The following is a 27,595-nucleotide window of genomic DNA, read 5'->3' as shown; positions in this document are numbered from 1 at the left end:
ATATTACTGAGCCCTGGTTGGACAACACTGCTTTAATGCTTATTTTCGTTATATATCAGACAGTAATATGTATGAAAATATGTTATTCAGTTATTATACAATAAAAATTTAATGGAGAACATTTTTAATAACCTTTTCAAACCGAAAGAATAATATATTTTTATCTAATTAATTATCATCAGTATACAAAGTTAGCCATTTCATTCGTAAATATTTTAGCTATGAACCTCTAAGATGGCTTTACCTTTAATTATGATGCAATTTATATTGTAATATATAACAGGACTATTGATGTTAGGGTTATTTTTAATTATTTTATTTCGGATATATTGATATCTTGATAATAAATAGAATACTCACTACGGTTAGTAGTGGTACTAATAGGAAAGTGTTAGTCCTTAATATATTCTACATGCTTATGTTATTCATTCGTTCTTGGATGTAATTAAAAAAATTGTATTAATTGAAAGATTTGAAAATTAAATTGAATACTATATTGTTAAATTATAAAATAAGTTTTATGGAATATTGGATATATGTGCATTGAGTTTATTATACTATAGACTTTACAAAAATATTTATAAAGACATGCTAAATTATAGTAATTTACTCCAGACAAAATATTAGACTCATGATATGATGAAAAAAATAACTTTAATAAAGCAAAATATAAGTAACAGAGTCTAAGGAAGTAAAATGCTGACTGCATGAAGGCGTGCCAAGAAGAAGATCCGTATTCAAAACTGAATTGAAATCACAATACATGCAACTACAATAATACCAAGCTTTATTGAATTTTTTTTAACTTCAACAAATAATATCAAGATAATATTATACGTTTAGTAAATTACCTGATTTTTTGAGGGTTAAATATAAAAATCTTATGAACCTTTTCTTTTAAATGTAGGGTTGTAAAGTCATAGAATTAAAAGTAATTGTAAAATTCATAAACATAATAACTTTATTCATATAGTAAAAAAAATAACACTATAACACTGTTTAAAATATTAATAAAAAGTTGCATGTATAATATAAATATATTTTTAAGTTACTAACTTTTCGACTAATACTTAAAAAAACACTTATGGATTTTAAGATTAATATATTTATGTAAGTATAAAATTTATTTATCCATAACGAAATAAAGCCACCCAGTTCAACCAATATGATTTTGCACTTTTTCTTACAATTTTTATACAATAGTATGTGTACACTTTTTAAAGTTGGTTTGATGAAATCTACTTTTTTTTTCTATAAAAATGAAATATGGTTTCTTTTATTAATTCCGCCATTACTCTCAAATTTGAAAAAAATCTGTTTCTTCGACAGGGGGGTCCGCAAGATTAGTTTATTTTTGTAGGAAAGAGGCTTAGTTTTTGAATTTTTTTTTTTTTAAATATCCAAAAATTAGATTTTTTGAATATAATTTCAAAAATCTTTAGCTATTTACTTAAAATTTCAAAAATGAAATTTAAAATAATAAATTTTTTGTAAACAAATTTTAAAAATTAAAATTTTATGAAACAATTCTCCAAAATTAAATTTTATATAAAAAATTTAGCAAGTCAAATTTCAGCAATTACATTTTTAAAAAAAAAGATTTAAAAAATCTTTTGAAACTCACAGAAAAAAATTAAATTTTTAGAAAAAAATATATAAAATGAAATTTTAAAATAATGAATTCTTCGAAAAAAAATCCAAAATTCACTGTTATTACGAAGACAAAAATCAAAATTCCAAATCTTTCTCAAAAAATTTCAAAAATCTAAAGGGATAACCAAAATAAATTAATTATAAAAATTTTGCTCTTCTGCATAATTTTCTAGTAAAAAGCAAAAATTCCTTAATTTTAAGATGACTTCAGCCCTTTAAGACCATCCATTTTGGATTTCCTTCCTTGTGAAAATTTATTAAGGAATTTCCAATATATATGTATTTATATAACTAAAAATAAATAATTATTACAAATAATTATTGAAATAACTGCAAAAAAATAATGACAAATCATTTTATATTTTCCGTGACAAGAATAAAAATGTACTTTGATCACAAAAAAAAATCCTTATTTGGTGTGGTGTGGGGTAGGTTTGTAAGATACAGGCCTGGTCTCAAAAATGGGATCGAGAGGCGTGTATTCAAATTTAACAACAGTGATTAATCCAACTTATCATCAGCTGTGTAACTAAAAAATAGAAGTGCATTCACAGGAATAACAATATGCGTCATATTTGTGTCATTTTATAAAATATTTACCTTTAGTGATTCATGCGCGATGTAAGTTTTTTAACCAATTTTACAAAATATTTTCATAATCAATCCTGAATATGAGAGTTATTATAATCCGAATAAAATAAAGTCATTTGACTTTTCTTTTGCAGAAAATGGAAACATTGAAAATTTTTAATCATGAATAAATATATATTTGGCTCTTAAATAATCAACATTTGAATCATAAATAAATTTATCACAAATAAATAGTTTTTTCTTAGGCGTGGTATGGGGTAGGGTCAGAATGGTAGACGGGAGCTGCCTTGTAGGGAGCTGGTCTGTAAGCAGAAGACTTGGGTTCATACTTGGGGTAAGTTGGGACACCCTCGTATTTGACATCAGCGACAAATCCAGCATAGTCATCAGCAGTGTAAGTGACAGTTTGGATACGGCCATCGGGAAGAGCAACTTGATAGGATCCAGCAACAGTCTTGGCATCAGAGTTTTCCTGAGCAGTGAACTTGGTTCCAGAGTAGTCATCAGAAACACCGTATTGGAAGGCATAGGGCTTGGGTGACTCATCATATGGAGCAGGTTTGTAAGCAGGTGCTTGGTGGTAGGGTGCTGGATGAGGAGCGGGGTGATCTCCAAAAACGGAGGCGAGGAAGGTACAAGCAACGATAAAACGGAACATATTTGTTGATTGCAGTTTGAACTGAGACTGTGATTTTTTAAAGCATTTACTTCCTTCTTATACACATTTAAAAATTTTAAACAATTAAGGATCACGTATGTTTAAAAATATTCGGGTAAGTATTACTTTTACGCCGGCCTGAATGGTTTTTTCTATTATATACATATATGTAAGTATATATCGTAAGGAAATTAATATTTCCTTTCAAGTAAAAGTTCATATTTCATGTTCATTGTTTGATCCTTTTTAAGATTAATCTTTTAAATCAATTCATTTTACAATATTAATATGATTCAGTTTCTGACCTTCAATTAAAATTATATAAATTTATCTTTTGAAAGTTGTTTGCTTTAATTGAGTTTACAATAATCAAAATATTAAAGTTCCAATTTGATTAGAGATGTATTGTTTTTCTCTGACTAGGCTATTTGAAAATCAAAATTGCAAAAAATATTATGCATAAAGATACGCCTGCTTTAATTATTAAAGAAATAAGTATTTGATCCCTTTCTGATTTTGTTAGTTTACCCGCGGACAAAATGTTTCAATAAAATTGATTTCTTGATACTGGATAATCCTCTCCATGACCTTACTGTGCTTCTTTTTTGATCTACTTCATTTCTGCCATGGCTGTATGCTTAGGATAATTATCGTGCTGGAAGAAACATTACATTACCCATTTTAAGTGCCCTGTACACACGAAAGGAAGTTGTCCACTAAAATTTCCCGGAATATGGACCTTTTCTTTCTTCCTTTTAATTATATTAAGATTCTCCTTTCCCTTTAGCAGAGATTACCTATAAAATACAATGTTTTCACCTTAAGATCGACAATGGGGATGCTGTTCTTGGGGTTATACCAAGGTTTGGTTCTTCTTCCAAAACCTTTTTTTTGTTTGTATAATGTGTTTCACTGTTAAAATGATCTAATCATTAAAATTATATACTGTTCTTTTTTCTTTCTTTTTGGGATTTGGCAAACTTACAAAATCGTCAAGGTATCAAATACTTATTTTTTCTATTCATGTATATTGTTGAAGTTATTTCAAATTTTTGAAGTTGTAGATTTTTGTCATTTTACTTAAACAAATATTAGTAAAAATATTATGGTTTGTAAACAATATAATATTCCTTGGTATATCATGGATACTCAGCTCTTATGAAAAAAAAGTGAGTTAAACAAGTAAATATATATTCATAAAACCAGTCATTTTTTCTGACTAGTTAAAAAAACTACTTTTTTTAAATTAAATTAATTTTTTTTACAACTTTAATAATTTTCACATTAAATTTCAATTATAATAATATATAATAATAAAAACATTTAAATCCCAATATGATCAGACGTTTTGCTCCGAATGGGCTATTGTTAAGTGTAAGACTTTTTTTTTAAATTGATGAAAAAAATCGATGTAATTTCAATTTTATAATCCAATTTTAGTTATAAAATATATGTATATATAGTTAATTAACACCAAATCAATATTTAACAAAAATCAAGAAAAATATACATGATCAATTTATTTTGTTTAGTATATAAACATACATTCAATATTTCATAGCTCTATTTCGGTTAATTAAAGGTTTTTAAGATGTTTTGCCCCATGAATTTTAACCCTAATATATATCATGACAAAAATATATTTTCTGACATACAGTTTAAGGTGGAAAATGGGGTGTCCTCCACTTGAAGTCTTTTATTTTGCATTTTTGTATTCAATTGTGTAAAATGACTGCATTTAATTGAATTAGAATATTTTATTTGTAAAATATCAAAAATAAATTTTTTACACCTTTTCAAAATGAGTTCCAACCGACTTTTATATTACCATTTTAATACTGATGAGAGATTAAAGGAAGAATATATAAAAACAAACATATCATCATGAGATAATGTCTAATCATATTACAGATAAGTTCACTGATGCCAAGGCCTTCTGGAAGGGCAAGAAGGTTAGAAAAAGAAAAAGAACCAAGCCAACCGACTCGTATTTTAACTCCTTCAAGGGTGAGGTTGGTTTTTGTCTCTCTAATAGATTTATGGAGCTTTTACCCGGATTCGGAGTTACCAAATTCCTCAATGTTGAAGTAGCAGCACTGAATATATTTATTCAAAGTGATTTGTTTCCCTTTTACCTTCCACTTTTCTCTTAATGAAAGTACACCAGTAAAAGAACAGTTAGAATTTATCAAATTAAGAAACAACATTCATAAGATGTGAATACTATACATCCAAATTGTATTAAAATGCACTCATTTCAAGTTATTACATGTAAAAAAAAAAAGAATATCAAAGGACTTCAAGTGATGGAAAACACATTTTAAGCCAGAAAAAATAAGCACAAAGATATATTTATGTAATAATATATATACAAGGACGAAATTTCACAGGGTTAAACTTTCCAGGGAAAAAAGTTCCTTGGACGAACCTACCCGTCACGAATTAAATGCTTTGCTCTCAAATTGCTGGTATGATTTGAGATATTCAAGAATGTTACTTGTAAATATAGTTTAGATTTTTAAAAAACTTAATTTATGACTGATAGAGCCTTTCAAATAAAAACTATTAATTTTTACTATTTTTTTATTGTGAAAATGTATTTTTGAAACTTTCAATGAAATACTAGGCACTTCAAAAGAGTTAAAATAATAATGTGTTGACAGAAATTGACAATAGGAAGAATACTAATGTAATCCAGATAATATGAAAAAAATATATATATTTTTTTTAACTTGTAATTTGTGTTATTTTTGATTTTGAATATTTTTTTTTGAAAAACCGTGCAGGTATTCCATAAAACTTGTTTGTTAAAAAACCTTTGATATATTTTTCTAAAGTAACATTAATTTCTTAAAAATTTGATATCAAACAAAGAAAAATTAAATATCTTAGATAAAATGACACGTTGAGGAAAGATGTATGAGGAGCCACTTCCTTAGAAATTTTGTCAAGATAACCCAACTTTATGAAAAATGTTATTGATAAGTATTAACTTTGCAAACATTCTTTGACTTAGTGAATAAATATATTTCAAATAATAAACATTTGAATCATAAATAAATATATTACAAAAATAATTATTCTTTAGGAGTGGTATGGGGCAGGGGCAGGATGGTAGACAGGAGCTGGCTTGTAAGCAGAAGGTTTGGGCTCATATTTTGGATAAGTTGGAACACCCTCGTATTTGACATCAGCAACAAATCCAGCATAGTCATCAGCAGTGTAAGTGACAGTTTGGATACGACCATCGGGAAGAGCAACTTGATAGGATCCAGCAACAGTCTTGGCATCGGAGTTTTCCTGAGCAGTGAACTTGGTTCCAGAGTAGTCATCAGCAACGCCGTATTGGAAAGCATAGGGCTTGGGTGACTCATCATAGGGAGCGGGTTTGTAAGCAGGTGCTGGGTGGTAGGGTGCTGGATGAGGAACGGGATGATCTCCAAAAACGGAGGCGAGGAGGGTACAAGCAACAACGAAGCGGAACATCTCTGTAGATATTAAAATACTGATGTGAATGTAAGGAAGTTACAATGCTTTTATACTTAAAATTATTTTTTATTTTATTAATAATAGTATACACGCCTTCAAAATAATAAGTCTATGATTTTTTTTCTCAAAGGATATAGCATCTTCCATGTATGGGCTTTTAGTTTGACATGTTTATTAGTCAAAGTATTTAAGTATTGTTTAAATAATCTGTAATTGTACAAAAAAAGTTTTTTTATTTTTTCATGGCGTTATCTCACAAGCATTAAAATTTCATTAATCAGTGTTCTGAATGTTGATTAGTTGAATTAAAATTAAGCAAAATTATTAAGATGTTAATCATTTCCAGCTGTTTTTCAGCTATTGTTGGGAGATTCACATCAATTTGTTTTCTAAAATCTATAATCTGTAATTCCAACCAGAATAATGATATTCAACTCTGATTACTAAGATAGTGAAATTGTAATATTAATTATTTATAATTTGCAACGGATTAATTGTCAAGTTTTTGTTTGCTGAAAAATTTTCTCATTTATAATTTATTTATTAATCAATTATATAATTAATTAACTAAATATTAGAATTGATTTTTTTGGTTTGGTCTTACTTTATTTTTTCTATAGCGATGTGAATCCATTTTTTTGTTCTCATTGTAAGAATCGATTTTCCTACACTTAGTTCTACGAGTAACAATTGAATATTGCTTTTTTTTTAGTTATACTGAAAAAACAAGATTTTTACCATTTGGATTCCAATTAGGAATGAAATTACATTAATTCGCAAAGTCCTAAGCTGACCCAATTTTTTCTCTCTTTCTCACAATGTCAAAGATATATGAGTTTATGTTAATTTGGTACTGATATCGCTCAGTGTCCTTTTTTAAAATCAGAAAATTAAAGATTCGATTAGTAAAACATCTCCAAAAATATTTAATAACCTCAAATACGTTTTTACAGTTACTTTATACTGTTTTTAACTCCGTTTATAAATACAAGCTTGCGGACTTCTGGTCTACACGAAGTTATATAACAATAGTTTTTAATTTAATATTAAAATGCTCCAATGTATCCTTACAGAATTTATCCTACCTCATCGTAATATGAAACCATTTTTACACACATAGATTTTTTCTTGTTCTAGCATGTTTGAATTCATTCTGTTGATGTTTTACAGAAAGTCATTAGTTGTATTGTAGCTAAATTAATTAGAAAAAAGTCAAACATAATTATTTTGTTTCCCAGCATAGTTTTGATACTTTAATGGACTCATTTTTTATATCTGCACTCCACAAAAAAAAATGTTAAACAACCCATGTTCTAGTGTGTATTTACTATTATTTATTAAAAAGAAATGTAGAATGTTTAATAAACCTTTTTTTTAAATGTCGAATTTTTTTTTTTAGGAAATTTGGTAACTTGAATTGCTTAAAAAACAGGTTGGATCATTTTAAACTACTGTAATTGGTAAAGAGAGGTCGCTTAAGTACGAAAGATTACACAACCATAAAAACTTCCTACTTTCATAAAGTTTAAAATTTAATTTTTGGGGCATTTACTAAATATGTTGTCTATTTTATCTCATTTTTCAACTCACACAATTTTGATTAATAGAAAGGTACTTTAAATTTTAATATTAATATATGTACCTTGGATTATAATTATTTATACTGAAAAAAATGTATTAGGAGTGAGGGTATACAATCTAACAGCTGATAAAAATATATTGGACTGTTTTTGATGTTTTAGAAATTACATTTCAGCAACTATACAAATATTAAGTTTAAGTGTGTGTTTAACTGCTAAATTTATTATCAATAATGAACTACTTTTGAGCCCACCTTGTTCGAGAGATCATACTACAAGTCTAAGTTTAGTCATAGTTTCGAATCCAATTCCAGACTCAAGTGCAACAGTACTGAGTAAATAAAATATTAGGTACAAATATATATATATATATTTGTTGCAATGGATTGTTAGTTTAGATTGCAGCTGAATTAGATTCAATTACCAAAATTGTGGATAGTTTTCTTATGTGGTCAATTAATCCTCATAATCTTCAGTACTCATATGAGCTCAATTTTTAAAATATTCAAGTATAGTTTGATTTAATGTTTAACGGTAGATCCCTGAGATTTTCTTTTCAAAATTTGAAAACGAGTACATTTGTATAGTTCATGTCAAAAAGATAAATTAATTAATTAAACATTTTTATCAAAAAAATAAATTAAAAATATCGAATTGTGGGAAAAAAAGTATCCAGAAATATTGTAGAACATTCTTTCATTAATGTTAAGTTATAAAAATTGTAAATGTTAAATTATATATACAAGCAGGATTTTAAAAAAATATCATGAAAAAATAAATAAAATTGTCATCTCAATCAGAAAACATTCAGAATGTAGTCAATTCTCCAAATAAATTCATAGCTCTAAAATGACCCCTGAATTTTTTTTTTAACATTCAAGTTGTATTGTTAACCCACAAGAATCCATTTCAATTATTGTAATACGGGTCTGAACCCATATGAATATTATTGTAAATCGTAAGCAATTTCAGAAAGTAAAAAAAAAAAAAAAAAAGAAACCAAATAGTAACGTTCTAGCCCTGATAGTTTGAAGAATGTTAAAGAATTCATGACGTTTCACTAGATTAGCTGCTTGTAGGATGAGAAAAAAGACACAAATATAGGTCTTGCTACTTTGATGTCGATCCTCAATTATACTGAGCTGCAAAAGGACTCACACTGATATTTTGCTTATGTTGTATTCACTAATGATTATTTTATACTTATTTTATTAATTTTCAAACATAAAAGAATAATGATAATAACATTGAAATGAAAAAATACTCTTCAGGTGGAAAAAACAAATAATGACCCCCCCCCATACCCCCTAAAAAATACTTACGATATACAAATCTACAAATAGATTTACAGCATTTGGTTCCTTATTTTCCAGCTCCAAGTGCAAATAAAAAAAAAAGTTTAAGTCCAGACTCAAGTACCAGAATTTTGGAGAAATTCTGGAATCAACTAATGGAGACTGTCATCAATACCTGCTTCGAGTCAATGCCTTTATTGAAGCCAAAGGCGCCAAATCGTGTTGCACCATATATATTCAACGGAACAAAAAAGTTGTTAGTTATAAAATATATTTAATTAAAAAAATATGTTTTAAATGGAAGTAATTCAAATCTGTAGTCATATTTCTTTCTCAAAAGTCCTTAATGGAAAAATATTAACATATGTATAATGTATATATATGAAAAATAACCTTGAATTGTTACCTATAAATATTTCATAAATTCACTTTACAAAATTTAAATAAGGTAATTTAACATACAAATTTAACAAAGAAAAATAATTAAAGAATGTTTGTTAACCAACATCATGTAATCTCTTTTATAAGTTAAATCGATGATTTTACATCTGAAGAACAAAAGGAGACTCACTTATCAAACTTATCACTGACAAATTATCCTTCTTTCACTCTTTAACCTATTTTAATGGAATCCGACGGAAAAAGAAACGAGTTTTTGATATTTTTGACACTAAAATTTTCTAGGGCAATAAGATCTTAACTGTGTACAAGGTTCTAAACCGCTTAAATGACATATGTATTATAAAATCGTCTAAAGGGGTTAACAGATCTTCATAACAAAGCATCTAGCTACTTAGGTTATGTGTTTGTACGTCTTAGTGTCTGAAGACAAGAAGATGATTCCATTTTTCTTCATGCACAAAAAAATGTCAGTGATGCTGGTGCCTTCTACAAGGTTTTGAGGTGAATAGTCTTGGTGAGGTTGCAAGCCAATTATCTTTAGGGAAGTTATGTATAGACTCAGAATGGGGTTGCATATCATACATCTCCAATGCCCCAAAAGTTATGCCTGGTGTACTTCACTGCTTTCTAGGGCAATTCTTTGTAGCACACTTACACTTATCACATGATGTTGATCCTCTAGACTATAGTGTCTAGAAAGTTTTGAATGACAAAGTCGTTAAGACGTCTCACCACAATATAATAGGGTTAAAAGTAGGTAACATTAAGCACAAAAACCAAGGATTACATCTCGAAGATCTGTCTCGGGTTTGTTCTTGTTACCAAAATGATATTGTTTCCAAGGGGCAATCATATTGAATGATGCTAGTCATTACATAGATGCACTTTTTTGTTAAGATCATTTCAAATAAAATTACTAATATTTTTATATAGCTCACCTTTTTTCAAATTATACATTTGTATTAATCATACGGTAGGGAGATGTTGTATCAAAATTATTTTTCTTGAATATATGAAAAGCTATATCCACAAAAAATGCATCACAATTGTCTATTATGAGAACAATTATTTGAGATAAATTTAGACTTTTTCTCAACTTATTTATGATTTTGAGGGGTAAAGTAATTTTTTGGATGAAAAATATTTTCATCGTAATGAAGTCAGTTTCTGATAATTTTTGATGGGTTTTATATTATTTGAATGATTGCTTATTTTGATATCTGTACAAAAATAATTTTGTTAAAATTCAAAAATTATCTATAAGGATCAATGTATGATTTTATAACGCTCAGTACTATGAGGGCTGTTAAAACAAGCTTTGAAATTTATTTCTTATTGAATATTTTATTTCACTTCATCATTTTTATTAGTCCAGGTAGGATCACGAAAAGGTTGATTTTTAATAGTACCAAGTAAAAATAATAGTAAATATTAATAATATTTTTAATAGTAACTATTACAGACGATACGTTAATGTAATTGTATATTCATTGAATGTTAAAAATTCAACAAATTAAAGGACTAGTTATTTATTCCTCAAAAACTATTATTTAGTATCATTTTCTCCGTTCCTAACTTTAAAAAAAAACAAAAAAAAAACAGAGCCAAAAACAAGAAAAGCTCAATATTTTTTTTACTTCATATATAATAGACAGCTAAATATTCATAAACCTACTTAAATCAATTATTCGTGTTCAATTCTAATTTGTCGGATAAGTTACGATATCCCAGAGTTTGAGTTCTAATTTAGATCTTTTAAATGATTTAAAGACTTCGTTTGGCTCTATTATGACCTTGTAGATAAAATATATCAATCAGCCAAAAGTAATCCCTTCAGAGTAGTTATCATAAATGGAGGGCTTCACAACCTTGGTACATTTGTACTTCAATTTCAAAGGCCAGACCTGTCAAGAAGTATCAGTAATAATCTTGATATCTCCTCCTGCAGATGTTCTAACCGCTGTTAATGAACATCTTGACCTCACGAACAAGCTCAACAGAGCTATTCACAATGGTGTTGACCTCCTTTACAGAGTCATGTGCTCGGAGAAGATCAGAAATTTGTTGCCTTTTTGCCTTCATTGTCGAATGTGTTGACATATTACAACGTAAGAAATCTGATAAATTTCAAGACAACTACTTATTAATAAGTCAACAGCGATTGGAAATAATATTGGCTTTATGGAGTTTTAATTTATTACGCACCTAGGATATGTTTATACACCAAGGGGCTTGGCTACCCTGATTCTCAGCAAAATCCCGCTATGCGCAAGGTTTCATAGATTGAAAGACATATTAATCCATGGACATTTAAAAAAATATCAAAGAATATTTGTTTTCCATTAAATTATATTGTAATAAATTTGATGAGAATGATTGGATAGTGTACAAAAAACTAGACACTTCATATATCCAACATTAACGAATACTTTGCAATGAAATTTGCAACATTTAATAGTAATTATAAGATGAACAAATTTAAAAAATTTCTTTTACATATAACCACTCATTAACTCTTAAAGTAAACCAATTGCTGAAAGAGTCATATCAAAGATTTGTTTATATTTCATGCAAGGTCATCAAGTGATGAGAAAATGCAATGTAACAGTAAAAATTAATCTATTATATGTTTTGCTTAGAGATTAATACTCTCTCAGTTTTCTTTATTTATAGATCAGAAGTTGATTTCAATATGCAATAAAAATAATCTTTCATTTATAAAAAAAAATATTTGTGTTTAGATGTTTTGATCAACAGCTATGTTGATTTGATAGCGAATCTTTTACAAAATGAATAATATATAGAAAAGTAAAATTTTGTTGAATTGTCTTATCAATTGTTTACTTCCTATTTGGGTTACCAAAATATGTTCTAACTATCAAGTTGTATTATCAATAACACTTTTTAAAAAACAAAAATAAATAATTTTTATGGAAATTTTTATTACTAAACAGAAATACATACCAATTTATATTTATTTTGAAAGACTCTAATCGTATTTAAAACAAATAATTTTATTTCATAATTCAGCTTTTCTGTTTGTCTGCAAAAATAAGTTAAATATGAATATAATTTTGTAATTATATACGGAGTTTGATGTATATCTACCTGAACAAAAAAAATTCAAAAATTGAATTTGAATAATCCCTTTGTTTTGATTTTATTTGAAATTACATCCACAATCAAGTATTGATTTAGTGAAAAAATATATTTCAAATATATAACATTTGAATTATAAACAAGTATTTCACAAAAAGGTTTGTAGGTGGAAGCAGGGTTGTCGGCATGAATGAGTTTTTAAGGAGCTAGCTTGTAGACAGGAGTAGACTTGGCATCATACTTGGTGTATGTTGGGACACCTCGTATGTAACATCAGCAACTAATATTAAGCGGAAAGAACAACTTCGTACGATACACCTACCATCTTGGGATCAGAGTTTTCTTCAGCAGATAATTTGGTTCCAGAGTAATCATCGGCAACACTGTACTTGAAGGCATAGAGTGACTCATCATAGGTAGCTGGTTTTTATACAGGTGCTGATTAGTAGAAAGCAGGAGCTGGGTGGTGGGCCTTCGATGAGGAGCAGGTTGATCTCCAAAAACAGAGGCAATGAGAGTACAAACAACGATGAACCAAAACCTTTTTGTTGATATTTGAGTATTGGACAGTAGATTTGAACTAATACACAACTATAGCTCTTGATTTCTTTTTCTATTTTTTTACAATTATTATTTTAGGGAGGATTCATTTTAGCGTAAATATTTATTTTCTCATCAGAACAATAAACATATAATTTTTGCATTCACATACTTTTTCATTTGAAGAAAAAAAATGTGTAGTAGATTTAATACAAAAATTCTGTTAATATCTAGGATCAATCAGGAGGTATTTGGGATGTGAAAATTGGATCAACTAATAAAATGTCTATCAAAAAAGTCTATAATTTTTAACATCTAGTTTTTTTATATATCAATTTTGGCTAGTTCAAGTTAATCGGTCATTAAAACAGCTAAATGATAAAAATATCATACCAATACAAAAAGCTCGAAAAATGGGTGGCGGAGATCCGAAAACCGGTCGTATTACCGATCAAACACTTCTTGGTAAATAATATATACGAAATGACATCTACAAACAAGTTTTGACTTAGACAATAAATATATTTCAAATATTTAACATTTGAATGATAAATAAAACTATCACAAAATAAATAGTTCCTTCTTAGGCTTGGTATGGGGCAGGGGCAGGATGGTAAACGGGAGCAGGTTTGTAAGGAGCAGGCTTGTAAGGAGCGGGCTTGTAAGGAGCAGGCTTGGGATCATACTTGGGGTATGTTGGGACACCCTCGTATGTAACATCAGCAACGAATCCAGCGTAGTCATCAGCAGTGTAAGTGACTGTTTGGACACGGCCATCGGGAAGAGCAACTTGGTAGGATCCAGCTACAGTCTTGGCATCAGAGTTTTCCTCAGCAGAGAACTTGGTTCCAGAGTAGTCATCAGCAACACCGTATTGGAAGGCATATGGCTTGGGTGACTCATCATAGGGAGCGGGTTTGTATGCAGGTGCTGGGTGATAGGGAGCAGGAGCTGGGTGGTAGGGTGCTGGATGAGGAGCGGGGTGATCTCCAAAAACGGAGGCGAGTAGGGTACAAGCAACGATAAAGCGGAACATTTTTGTTGATATTTGAGTATTGTACAGTAGATTTGAACTGATACCCAACTGTGTGTCTTTATTCCTTTTTATACATAATTATAATTTGTGGGCGTACGCATTTCAGCGTACATATTTATGTTCTCATGTGTACAATGAATATATATTGTATGCATAGAATTTCAATCTTCATTTGAAAAAAAAAGTGTTATATACTTATGATTGAAAGTCAAGAGTGATTTCAATGATTAATTTGATAAACTAGTGCATAAAAATAAACTATAAATATAATTTTTGTATGGAAAGTTAGGATTATTTATGACAGTATTCTTGGGAACACTCACAACTAATTTTATAAGTATCAAACATTTTTTTTATTAATATTAAGGAAATTGTGAATTTGTGACTTGTATTTGGGATGTCCAAATTGGATCAACAAACAAAAGAAATTACTCATTCCATTCTATCAAGATATATATTTCTAACATATAGTTAGGATATTTATTAAACCATTATATTAATTAAGTTCCTTATACAGTCTTATTTACTTGCATATTCTATAGTCGATAAATAAATTATTAATTTTGCACTAATCAGGTAATTTACTTCTTTTGTCCCCAATCGATCAAAAACAATATGGATTATATAAATTTAGTCATTTCTTATTGTTTTCAATGTCTATTACTTTAAAACTACGGAAATGGATCAACTCAGTACGCGATAAATTTGGATTTTATCGCAAAAAGTGTGATATGTCTTTGTCTCTGAACCTAAATAAAGTTTTAGAATCCGGGACGATTAACGTGACATTTCTTAACAAAAACAGTTTGTGTTTAAGTAACATGCCCCTTTTGGTTTTATTATGTTTGTTTTTTCAACTTTTCTCTAATTGGTCAGATGATGCTGCACAAACTAAGTATAAGTAATAAATATGTTATTAAAAATTACTCCATCTGTTCCTGAGAATTGTCTTTAAAGACCATTTATCTATTGTTTTTTTATTTTTGAAGTTGCGACCCGGAATCGAATTTACGTACATTGAGAAATATTTCTCTTGATCTTATTGTTCACTGCCCTAGTCGCTACATTATTTTTTAATAATGTATGCAGGCAATGTAGTATTTAAAATATACTGTTTCAAAGATCTCTTTCTGGGGTAATATTTTGATTTTATCACTTTTTGTCGTTTCTTCCAAAGTGAATGTAGTATTTGGATTCATTTAAATATCTTTGTAAATTTTGGCATTAAGTTATATTAATAACAATTGTTAATTCTTATTTCATTTAGTAAATCATTTTATGAAGCCATTTAAGATGTAATAATAGTTTTGTGTCGATTGAGTTGAAGGAGAATCAAGGCAAGCCAAACTGTGTAGATTCGTTAATTTGTTTAAGCCCATAAGATATATAAAAGATCTCTAGGATCATACCAATATTATTTAAATTAAAAAATATATACCTCTTCCCGTATGCCGATAAAATTATGGGTCACTGGTGTCACAATGGGTGTGAAAGTAATTATTTATCCTTCAAAAATCTAAAATGCATTTGTTGTTATGATGGATGAGTTATGTACTTCTTAAAACGAGTGCAAGACAGTGTTTGCCTTCTTTTTAATTTTATTCAGTAAAAAATCCAGGACAAAATTTAAATTATTTAAATTTTCCCATTTCAATATTTGGACAAATAACTCAAATCTATTTTTTTATAAGAAAATTTACAATTAATTCACGATAGATCAATTAATCAATATTTCACTTAATATTATTGATGTATATTTTTTTAAATACTGTATCATTAGAATATGAATTGTTGGCAAACGAGACAAACCAACTATGACAAAACATATCAAATGTTCTCATGGATATGGGTACATCTAATTATTTGTCAAATATAAAATACATTAATACTAAGTAATATTTTAAACATAGATATCTTAATATATATAGAAACATATATTTTAGTAACATTAAAGATTAAAAAAAAAGATTTCGGATATTTAAAAACAGATAGCTAATATCCGTTTTTATCCGAGTATTTATTGTACATTTATCCTATTGACTAATAATTTCGAGTCTTTAAACTTTTTGTATGAGTTCCTATGCATACATGTGAGGATTCGTCATTTCATATTATAAATGTAACGCACAATTTAGGTTTCCTACACTCTCACGTATGACCAAGAGGCGCTAAAAACCAAAGCAAAAGTGGAAATTAGTTTTATAAAAATGATATACAAATATATTGATGCCTTATTATCAGCTAACTTTTAATTGTTAACTTCTTGCAAAAGTTGGTTAGCCAATGACCCCTCGGCGTCCCTGTTCTGGAGTAATATCACTATTTCTTAAACTGGGTGACTGACTTGTTATTAGTACATTATTTGATAATTCTATAAGGTTATTTGTAATTAAGACTATATATGTTTAAAAGAAAATAAAACTTCTGGCTATTAAAATTTTGGGTGGTACCCAAATTTCAATTCACTTTGTCTACCTTGTAAAAAAAAACCAAAGAAAAAAGCAAGAATAATGTAATTTTTGCAGTGAACTTTTTTACAAAAACCTAGACGTAGCTAATTGAAACCCAAGATAAAAAAAAAATCCAGGGTTCAAAAATGTAAATATAATGATTAATTTTCTTATTTTGATTCAAGAAATTGCATTAGATATTTGCAAATGGTTGGGTAAAGATCAAGGGTAAATTATGTATTTGTCATCGAGGTAGTTTTTTGTATGTTTCGTTGCAAGAAAAGGGAAACAGACAGCTAATTAAATAATATACGGTGCTGAAATAGCGTAGTTTTTGAATACAATAGGATTCAGTAACGTTACCTTTCCAATTATCCCATTTTTATCAAAATTAAACATCCTTCATATTTGATTACATTGCTCTACTAGGAATATAAGTTATTATGTTTATATTATGCATTTGTCAATTATTCAAAAATGTTACTCATTAAAACACCTTTCCTCTAGGATAAACTTTTTTAATATTTTTAGGTAACATTGATTATTCAGATCAATTTTTGATTGTTCAGGTGACTGCAATTTTTGAACTAAAACATACAAACACAAAACTTTTTTTGTAGACCGATGATATCATCTGACCAAATTGAGCAATATGCTTGCTCAATTTTTGTAATACATACAGCAGAAATAGTAAAATAAGTTTGGTTTTACAATTGCATAAATTTTTAAAGGATAGAATCAAGTGACAAATTCGTTTTCCCAAACGTGGAAAAAGGCACGGAGCCTTCCTTGGAATCCAAGCCAGGAGTAATACATAAGAATTGCTGGAACTCTGGGACTCAGTAAGACGTACGTTTGCAAAGTTAGAAGGGAATTTGAGGCCTCTAAAGGTGACTCCTCTCCCTGGCACACGTTGATGAAAAAATGTCTCAACAGAACGGCAAACCAACCCAGCACCTGCAACACCAAAGACTACTTTATCATTTGGATGTAGAAGAAATTCCAGTATTTACCAAGGGACCGACTTGCAAAGGCCTGCCTGCGTTTCGGCCAGGTATAAATACTGTGATTGAGGCTGGGGACGATTTTATTGAATAAAATAAATCAAAATTTGTCAGGTTTTCAGAATCTACTTTTATTTTTTTAATTTGATAACTGGTTGGTGAGAAAATTGCGAATAAAAAAATTATTTTTGATCACAGATATCTTGCACACTGTCTATGTAATATACAGAATAAGAGAGTATCTACTAGTCTATACGCTGAAATTTAATAAGTCAATTAAATAACATAGTCATTGTTGTTCATTAGGTCATTATATTCGAAGAACCCAAGATTATATGCATTTTTTGAACCAAATTAAAGATCTGTGGGGAAAACCCATATACCAGCAGCTCTCTTTATGAAGTACATGTACTTCATATTTCTACCTCTGGTCTAAGTGAAGATGCAGGCATCTTCCCAGCTGAAATAATTGGGAACTATGAGAGGATCAGGAATCAAGTAATATATGTAAAATTTACATCTGTGGTTAACTGAAAAAGTTGTTAACATGACAGGTATAAATAACATTAAGTATGTCATGAAATTTATCCCTCAAGTTACATATTTTTTTACGCTTTGCAAAAATAAAACCAAAAAAAAAGATACCAAACTACTTTTACAAGTTGATAAATATTCAGAAGAGCTAATATCGTGCAGATTAGTTCTGCTCTACCCTACTTAATGCGTTCATCACGAATTTATTATTTGTTTTAACAAAATTTAGAAAAAGAAAAAAAAATCCAAATATTTTTTTACATCATTTATATAATACAGTCCAATATTTAAAAAAACATATTCCCGTCAATTCTATGTTTTTACTCAATATGGGGATGATATATAATACCTAGAATTTGATATAAAATATATATTGTTATTGGGATTGAAAATACTTCATTTATCCCCAAAAATATATCTTTTTAAATACAATAAATCATTTCGTTTTTTTATATAAAAAAGTAATTGTTGTACTAATCACAAGTTTTGAAATTGTTTTTGTATGAAACGTTTTTTTTTTTGTTTTTTTTTTCTATAAATTCTGAATTTTAAGTTTCAAAAGAGATTAAACTTCTTCATAGATTTGAACTAACTTTTGAGTAAGTAAAAAAAATCATTAATTCATATTAAAATTATTTGCAAAAAATGTATTACTGGTCTCAAATATGTGTTTGTATTTCAGTTTTTCTGCCGGTCTATCGAGAAAAAAAGTGATTCACATATACGGGGTTCTCCATAATTGAAATTCCGCTTTAGAAGCTTTTAACTGTCTTATTGAAAATTGATTGAATTTTAATGGACACCATTTGAAAGAAGAGAGTCTGCCCGTTTCAAAAATTGCTTATTTTTTTTAAAATTGACCTAAAAGTATGCGTATTTTTTGCTAAAAACTAGATGAAGTGTTTAATTCAGAATTCGGCTCGATGAACGTGACATTTCGAAAGGAAATGCAATTAATACTGCAGTCACATGCCTCTATTAGGCTTTATTTTTTCGTAAATTGGGCAGATGGGGGTTCATTGATTGAATTTAAGTACACATTATGGTATTATAATTACTCCAATTAACCTAGGAATATTTTAGAACTTCACATGCATAATGAATTTTTCTTTCTTTAGTAGTACCGTGAATTGAATCTTCACGCATAGAGTTCAAGCAAAATATTTTTCCCCGAGCTTGTTGTCCGTAGAGCTATGTTGCTACATTATGTATTGCTTACGCATATGGGCCATAATGTTTTTGTTTTTTTTTAATTTATCGTTTTAAATTTGTTTTTCTTATTTAAATCACATTATTGAAGTTTATGGTTATTTTCATAAATTTTAGGTAATAACTTGTTTTTCATCAACGGATATTTAATAAAAGCTATGAGATATTTCTTATACAGAAAACTGATTTATAAATCGACTACATAGACTATTGTTACTTTGAAAGGAACAATTACAGTATTCAATATTGATTTTATTCCAATATCTTTGTTTTACTTTGACATCAAGTTATATTATACAATTATTAAGCCTTGTATTATTTTTAAAGTTGTTCATAAAACCATTTTCGCAGACATACCAGTGTTGGGTCGATTTGAGTTGTGTCGAACCAAATCAAACCTAACCATGTTGAGTTGTTAATCCTTCTAAACCTATAAAGTATCTTAAAGTATTCTTTGTTGAATGTTGGTGTTTTATATATCTAGAATCATACTAATCCAGTTATCTGGTAAACTTTCTGGACAGTGGTGTCCCTCTGGGTGACCAAGGAAAGTGGTATCCTTAAAAAATCTTGGTTTTAATATTCGTATTTTCATATTAAAGTGTATGATTAAGGGAACATGTGCTACAATTAAGCCAAAAAAAATTCTTATAGATCCTGTTTTAAGAAATTGTCAATCTGAAGTAAGCAAAGATTTTTTATTTCCCTTCCCCATGCCATTTATTATTCATTTCATTAATGAAATACTAAGCATGTAAAGTAATTAATACCTTAATTTAAGGTTGAGAAAACTTTTGAGGAAGACAAAAAATAACAAATCAATATAAAGAACTATCTAAGTATTTTCTTGTAGCTGTTGTAAATATGAATTTATTTTTTATGCAATGTAAATAAATCCTCAAAAATGCAATGTAAAGGTAATAATTAACCTTTCAAAATATTATTAAGGGATAAATAACAGCTCAGTCTTTCAGAACTAAATTAGTTATTAGTCAATCATTTACAAAAAAAGTATTAGATTCTAGATGTTTAATTTAACATTTTCGTAGATTAAATTTCATTTTTTTAATGAACATACTATTCATTACTACATGTTCTATCAGTGAGTAAATTGTGAAAAAAAGTGATAATTTGTTGACTTGTAAATTCAATTTTTTTTTACCATTTTTTATTACTAAAAAATCAATTCGCTCTGTAAATTTGTAACATGACAGAAAAAGGTAGCAATTTTAATTAATTTTGATAGACTCCTATCACACAATGACATCTACTAAGAAGTTTTGACTTAGACAATAAATATATTTCAAATATTTAACATTTGAATCATAAATAAAATTATCACAAAAAAAAAGTTCCTTCTTAGGCTTGGTATGGGGCAGGGGCAGGATGGTAGACGGGAGCGGGCTTGTAAGGAGCAGGCTTGTAGACGGGAGCGGGTTTGTAAGGAGCAGGCTTGTAGACGGGAGCGGACTTGTAAGGAGCAGGCTTGGGATCATACTTGGGGTATGTTGGGACACCCTCGTATGTAACATCAGCAACGAATCCAGCGTAGTCATCAGCGGTGTAAGTGACAGTTTGGACACGACCATCGGGAAGAGCAACTTGGTAGGATCCAGCTACAGTCTTGGCATCAGAGTTTTCCTCAGCAGAGAACTTGGTTCCAGAGTAGTCATCGGCAACACCGTATTGGAAGGCATATGGCTTGGGTGACTCATCATAGGGAGCGGGTTTGTATGCAGGTGCTGGGTGGTAGGGAGCAGGAGCTGGGTGGTAGGGTGCTGGATGAGGAGCAGGGTGATCTCCAAAGACGGAGGCTACGAGGGTACAAGCAACGATAAAGTGGAACATTTTTGTTGATATTTGAGTATTCGACAGTAGATTTGAACTGATACCCAACTGTGTGTTTTTATTCCTTTTTATACATCATTGTAATTTTTGGGCGTACGCATTTTAGCGTACAAATTTATTTTTTCCTCGGTAGAATGCAATTATATTCGTTGTATGGACATAATTATAATCTTCATTTGAAAACAAGAGTGTTGTAGACATATGGTTAAAATTCAAGAGATATATTAACGATTGCAATGAAATACGGGTACATTCCAATACATATAGAAATGTCATTGAAAAAGAACTCAATATTTTAGGAAACTCTGCAAAAAAACGGGCAATGTTTACTTCTTACCTAAGATTTTCAATTTCTAAGAATAAAGATCTCCAAGGTTTTAATGAAAAACACAATCATATAGTTTTTATATTTGTACTTTATTTTTTCCATCAATCTCCGTATCTGAAAATCAATAATTATATTAATAATATTAATAAAATACCAAGTGGTGATACGTTTACTATGTTAAGTTTTCATAAGTTTAATTTATAATTTATTTTTTAAATATCGGTATTAATTTATTGGAGATACATAAAAAAATACCTCAACATAAAAATAAATTATAAATTAAGCATTTTCATATGATGTCAGAATTTTTGGAACATTTACAATCAATCATATCAAAAATAATATCGTTATTTTCTTTTAAAAAAAGAAAATTGTGAATTACTGGCATGGGTTTAAAATGTTAAAATTGAATTAAAAAACGGAAACCCTTAACCTTTCCTGTCTTTCCAAAAATATATATACACCATCTAGCTTTGTAATATATTAGGCTCTAAAATGATATTAAATCATTTTACAGTCTACTTAGTTACACAGTATAGCCAATGAATATTTGTATTGTTAAGGAATTATACTAATTTTACTAATACTAATCGATCCAAATAAAAATAAAAATTACATTAATATACTCATTTCATAGTGATTTTCAATGAATATTACAATAAAAAAATTTGGAAATCGATATAAACAGTAGACAATAAATTTGGAGTTCAACTCAAAGAAAACGTTCCCTCTGAACTTCAATCAATTATCACAATTCGCCCCAATTAACATAACTTTTCCAAAAAAAATATTACCGTTGTTGCTTCCGTCACATGGTGCTAATTGGCTTTATTGTTGTTTTATTGATCTATTAATTGGTCAGATAGTGTTCAATTACTCTATCTGACCTCGGAATAATGATTGAAGTCCGTTTAAATAATTTATATTTCATTCTTTTGGAGTAACCGTGAATCAAACCTATGCATGCTAAAATGAAAGAATATTGTCTTTCGAGCTTGTTTTCTACTGAGCTGTGTCGTTCGAATATCTATGTTTTTTTTAATATTCAAGTTATATATTACATTATATTATTAAGCCTTGTTTAATTTTTAATTTTTTTAATATCGAAGATTTCATAGTTTTGTGTTGACTTGAATCAACGAAATTAAGTCAAATTAACTAAAACAAAACCGAATTGAGTTGTTAATCATGTTTAATCCATTAAGTATCTAAGAGTATTTTTTGTTGAATGTTGATTTTACAATATATTTGTTACCATACGTGCACGGAAAAGTGCAATGGAGGAAAATTACCCTTATTCAAACTTCATGAGGAATAATAACTTCAAGTTTAAGTAATATTATTTAAATATAGGACGAGGAGGGGTGGGGAATAAATAGCTTAGGCCCTTTAAAATATGATTGAATTATCTCCAGTGTTTTGCCAGTGTCCAGGGGTAGTGTCCAATACATCCAATGAACCCCTCTCGTACAAAAAACCAGTTCAAAGTCCTTGGGTTGGCCAAAGTCACGAGGATAGAGTGGGATGGTGAAAAACCACAACCATAGCATCACATAAATCCAATGCACCACTTGTCATATCAGAAAATAGTTACAACCCCTCAGGTTGGGCAGTTAACCCTGGATCCTTAAAAACCTCTGCCAAAGCATCACATACATTGGAAGAACCTTTCTAACGACACCAGCCAATCAGATGGCGGAGGGTATTCAACCATATTTTAAGAGAGCCTAAGCTATTTATCCCACCGCCCTTCTTACAAGTCCTCTTGATCCATTTCTAAGAAGATTGGATTGAATTTAAAAAGGTGTATTGCTATGATATAACTCACACTTGAAAGTACTCCCTTGGGGTATGGAACAAACAAATATGTTTAGATATTTGTCATAAATAATATTAAGCGAATTTATAATGTTCTATCATTCGTTATTTAGTTTGAACAAAATAACGGCAATTTTCTATACTGGAAATTTTCCCCCAGGCAGTTATCCTATTAATATTATTATATTAATCCTGTTTGTCTTTTAGATATAATGCAATTTTATCCTTAGGCCTGTGTTTGAGAAAATCCTTTAGTTACACAGTTAGTGAAAGGGGTCAAACATTACCTTAAACATTAAGCAATATCAAAACTTGATACACAGTCGACATTCACTCAAAATTAAATTTCTTAAGTTTGTAATATTTTCTAAATTATTTTAATTTGTAATAATCTGATTATTAGTTAATTTGATATATTTTATAAATTATTTAAATGCGTAAAATTTTCTAAAAATTTTAAATTTGATTTATATTAAAAAAAAAAACATATTTGTATTTTGTACTCAAAAATATAAATTTAAACGCTAAATATACTTGCTTGAGTTTAAGACAAGGATATTAATTTTTTTTTTACTAAACTTAACAATATTAGTAACATGACATAAGTTTTGATTATTTTAGTTATAAACTTCCAATTTCATTTTTTGGTAAAACTTCTATAAAAAATTGATTATGAATTATTTGTAACAAAAGTATACTTAAAATTTTGATAAGTGTAGTTTGATATATAATATAAAAACTGATATTATATTAGCAACTATGCGTGCAACTGAAATTGAAAGAAAGGTAAAGCACAATAACGACTTGAAAGCGAACAAATAAAATAAATTTACCAAACTGTATTAAGAATTGTACAGTTGACGAATAATTAAATGAAAAAAAAATATACTTTCATTTAAGTTATATTTAATTTGACTGTTGTGTTATAAGCATACTAAAATATCCTGAAATAAAATCGATTTGAAACAGACTTGGAGCAAATTTTATAAAATTTATAGTACAAAATATCCTTGTTTACTTACTTACTTTGTTAAAAACACTAAAAAAAATTATCATTTTTTGTACATATTATATATTTGAGCACTTATATTTCATATTTTACTTGACAAAACATTTAGAAATTGTAATATTGCATACATTAAAGTAGCAAATTTTCATAAATGTCAAAATATTTTTATTATTGTCTGTAATGCTTCTTTAAAAAATGTAACTTATATTTTTAAAAGCATTTTTTATTATTAATTTTATTAATGAAATACTAAGCATGTAAAGAAATTACCTTAATTTAGGGCTGAGAAAACTTTTTGAGGAAGACAAAAATTAATTAATCAATATAAAGAATTATCTTTGTATTTTCTTTTAGCTGTTGTAAATATGAATTTATTTTTTATGCATGTAAATAAATCCTCAAAAATGCAATGTAAAGGTAATAATTATACCTTTAAGAATATTATTAAGGGATAAATAACAGGTCAGTCTTTCAGAACTAAATTAGTTATTAGTCTATCATTTACAAAAAAAAGTATTAGCTTCTAGATGTTTTATTTAACTTTTTTGTCAATTAGACTTCATTTTTTCAATGAACATATTGTTCCATCAGTGAGTCAATTATGAAAAAAAGGGAAAATTTTTCACACTAAAAAATCAATTTTCTCTGTAAATTTGTAATATGACAGAAAAAGGTAGCAATTTAAATTAATTTTGATACACTTCTATCACATTTGAGGAAATTAATTTGAATTGATAAACATTTTTACTTTTCAAACTATTTAAGGAGTTGGGTGTATGACTGTTTGATAAAATCTCCCTTATTTCAAATGTTCATAGCCAATTGACTTATCAGTTATATACGAAATGACATGTAGTAACAAGTTTTGACTTAGACAATAAATATATTTCAAATATTTAACATTTGAATCATAAATAAAATTATCACAAAAAAAAAGTTCCTTCTTAGGCTTGGTATGGGGCTGGGGCAGGCTTGTAAACGGGAGTTGGCTTATAAGGAGCAGGCTTGTAGACGGGAGCGGACTTGTAAGGAGCAGGCTTGGGATCATACTTGGGGTATGTTGGGACACCCTCGTATGTAACATCAGCAACGAATCCAGCATAGTCATCAGCGGTGTAAGTGACAGTTTGGACACGGCCATCGGGAAGAGCAACTTGGTAGGATCCAGCTACAGTCTTGGCATCAGAGTTTTCCTCAGCAGAGAACTTGGTTCCAGAGTAGTCATCGGCAACACCGTATTGGAAGGCATATGGCTTGGGTGACTCATCATAGGGAGCGGGTTTGTATGCAGGTGCTGGGTGATAGGGAGCAGGAGCTGGGTGGTAAGGTGCTGGATGAGGAGCAGGGTGATCTCCAAAGACGGAGGCTACGAGGGTACAAGCAACGATAAAGTGGAACATTTTTGTTGATATTTGAGTATTCGACAGTAGATTTGAACTGATACCCAACTATGTGTCTTGATTCCTTTTTATACTCAATTTTTATTTTTGGGCGTACGCATTTTAGCGTGCATATTTATTTTCTCATCAGTACAATAAACATATAGTTGTTGTATGACCAAAAATATAATCTTCATTTGAAAACAAAAGTGTTGCAGACTAATGATTAAATGTCAAGGGATACGTTAATGATTGATTTAATAATTCTAATGCATAGATATAAACTATAAATAGAGCGTTTCCACAGGAGTTTAGCTATATTGATGTCAATATTCTTAACAATAGATAAGAAAAAAACCTTCGTTGATTAAGATTACGGAAATGGTAAATTATTGACGTGTTGTTGGTACGTCAACATTGGATTAAAAAAAAACAAAAGGACTAAACCTTCCCTTCTATCAAAAATATGTATCTCTAACATCTATTATGTATCAGATTCTAATATTAATCACAAATATAATACTACATTATTAGACTGTCCTATTTACATACATTGTCTAACAAATAAATAAAATATCACATGTGCTAGAAGTAAGATATAATTCTACTTCTATTACGACTAATTGGTCCCAAACAAAATTACTTATCCTACACTATAAAGGAATTCTAAATAAGTATTCAGTATAATCTCAAAATTTGATCACGTTTGTACAAAGGTCTAGAAAGACGGGGATGTCTTGGCACACTAATCTATTCCATCTTGGAGGCATTTGCTTTTTTGGCTGGCACAATGGTCGATACTCTAACTAGAAGAAAGAAATTAAAGAAGAAAAGATGGAAAAAACAGAAGAAGTGATAGACAGACAAACAGGTAGGTACTTGCTTTTTGACCTGCACACTGTACGACACAATTAACAATTGAAAGAGAAGGACAGAAGAAAAAATGGCATCGTCCATCGTGGTGAGAAGTAAGAGAGAATGTGGGAAATGAACACCTGTCCTTGTCCCATGGGATCTAACGACTTTGTTATCCAAAAACTGATAAATGATTACAAAGAGTAAGATATTTTCCTTCTTTTTGTTGGCTATAATGTATACAAATGACTGCTAATTCAGGCAGTGTTCCGGAACGAATTCTGGTACACAATCATGACGGATTGAACCGGAAAACAGCCAATAAAAGACCATGCCCGACCAGATACTAGGTTGAAATTAAAGATATGTCCTAGAATTCCTTGATTAGTACTCAACATATTCGGAGTTTGACGTCAAGGTAACACGAAGAATCCTTCTGAATTCGGCTTTATTAACGTGACTCATATTTGTTTACAAGTCTAGTTATGAGGTGAGTCAAAGTAAAATTGAAAATCGACATTGGGGTAATTGCAGCCTATTTCTCTAGTTAAATACCAAGTTGGATTTGTGTTTACTCTTTTTCTCTTATAGCAGCTGGTAGATAATTTAATAAATCGTTATGACAGCTACGCTGTTCTTCTTTTAAACATTGTTCAAGTTGTCGAGAAACTATATAATTCTTGGGGATGTTTCCCTCTTCCATAAATTTATATGTTGTTTGACCATAGTCATGTTTATATACTTTCATGTACTTAGGTAGGAAGCACTTTAAAATAAGTTAAATGAAGGAATCATTATTCAAAATATATATTTTGTAG

General features: G+C 29.0%; 5 protein-coding genes across 5 annotated transcripts; all 5 read right to left on the bottom strand.

The window, feature by feature from the left end:
• Positions 1-2,397: 2,397 nt before the first annotated feature.
• On the bottom strand, positions 2,398-2,942 carry LOC121117006 (cuticle protein 19). Its single transcript, XM_040711331.2, has one exon. The coding sequence runs from the start codon at positions 2,900-2,902 to the stop codon at positions 2,486-2,488; it is 417 nt and encodes a 138-aa protein (XP_040567265.1). The 5' UTR covers positions 2,903-2,942; the 3' UTR covers positions 2,398-2,485.
• Positions 2,943-5,905: 2,963 nt separating this feature from the next.
• Positions 5,906-6,407, bottom strand: LOC121117005 (cuticle protein 19-like). The gene has a single exon (XM_040711330.2). It carries the CDS (start codon positions 6,386-6,388, stop codon positions 5,987-5,989), a length of 402 nt encoding a protein of 133 aa, XP_040567264.1. The 5' UTR covers positions 6,389-6,407; the 3' UTR covers positions 5,906-5,986.
• A 7,401-nt stretch (positions 6,408-13,808) lies between these two features.
• Positions 13,809-14,379, bottom strand: LOC121117004 (uncharacterized). Its single transcript, XM_040711329.2, has one exon. The coding sequence runs from the start codon at positions 14,341-14,343 to the stop codon at positions 13,891-13,893; it is 453 nt and encodes a 150-aa protein (XP_040567263.1). The 5' UTR covers positions 14,344-14,379; the 3' UTR covers positions 13,809-13,890.
• A 6,439-nt stretch (positions 14,380-20,818) lies between these two features.
• LOC121117002 (uncharacterized) lies at positions 20,819-21,444 on the bottom strand. The gene has a single exon (XM_040711327.2). It carries the CDS (start codon positions 21,386-21,388, stop codon positions 20,900-20,902), a length of 489 nt encoding a protein of 162 aa, XP_040567261.1. The 5' UTR covers positions 21,389-21,444; the 3' UTR covers positions 20,819-20,899.
• A 3,962-nt stretch (positions 21,445-25,406) lies between these two features.
• Positions 25,407-25,990, bottom strand: LOC121117003 (uncharacterized). The gene has a single exon (XM_040711328.1). It carries the CDS (start codon positions 25,941-25,943, stop codon positions 25,488-25,490), a length of 456 nt encoding a protein of 151 aa, XP_040567262.1. The 5' UTR covers positions 25,944-25,990; the 3' UTR covers positions 25,407-25,487.
• Between the last annotated feature and the right edge of the window lie 1,605 nt (positions 25,991-27,595).

This window comes from Lepeophtheirus salmonis, chromosome 4 (genome assembly GCF_016086655.4).
Source record: "Lepeophtheirus salmonis chromosome 4, UVic_Lsal_1.4, whole genome shotgun sequence".
Lineage (NCBI taxonomy): Eukaryota > Metazoa > Arthropoda > Copepoda > Siphonostomatoida > Caligidae > Lepeophtheirus > Lepeophtheirus salmonis.
The sequence above is the reverse complement of the archived record's forward strand: the minus strand, read 5'-3'. Positions and strand labels throughout refer to the sequence as shown.

Excerpts from the sequence above, each read along its gene's own strand:
- LOC121117002 (XM_040711327.2), bottom strand. The coding sequence starts at position 21,388 with ATGTTCCACTTTATCGTTGCTTGTACCCTCGTAGCCTCCGTCTTTGGA.
- LOC121117004 (XM_040711329.2), bottom strand. The coding sequence starts at position 14,343 with ATGTTCCGCTTTATCGTTGCTTGTACCCTACTCGCCTCCGTTTTTGGA.
- LOC121117006 (XM_040711331.2), bottom strand. The coding sequence starts at position 2,902 with ATGTTCCGTTTTATCGTTGCTTGTACCTTCCTCGCCTCCGTTTTTGGA.
- LOC121117003 (XM_040711328.1), bottom strand. The coding sequence starts at position 25,943 with ATGTTCCACTTTATCGTTGCTTGTACCCTCGTAGCCTCCGTCTTTGGA.
- LOC121117005 (XM_040711330.2), bottom strand. The coding sequence starts at position 6,388 with ATGTTCCGCTTCGTTGTTGCTTGTACCCTCCTCGCCTCCGTTTTTGGA.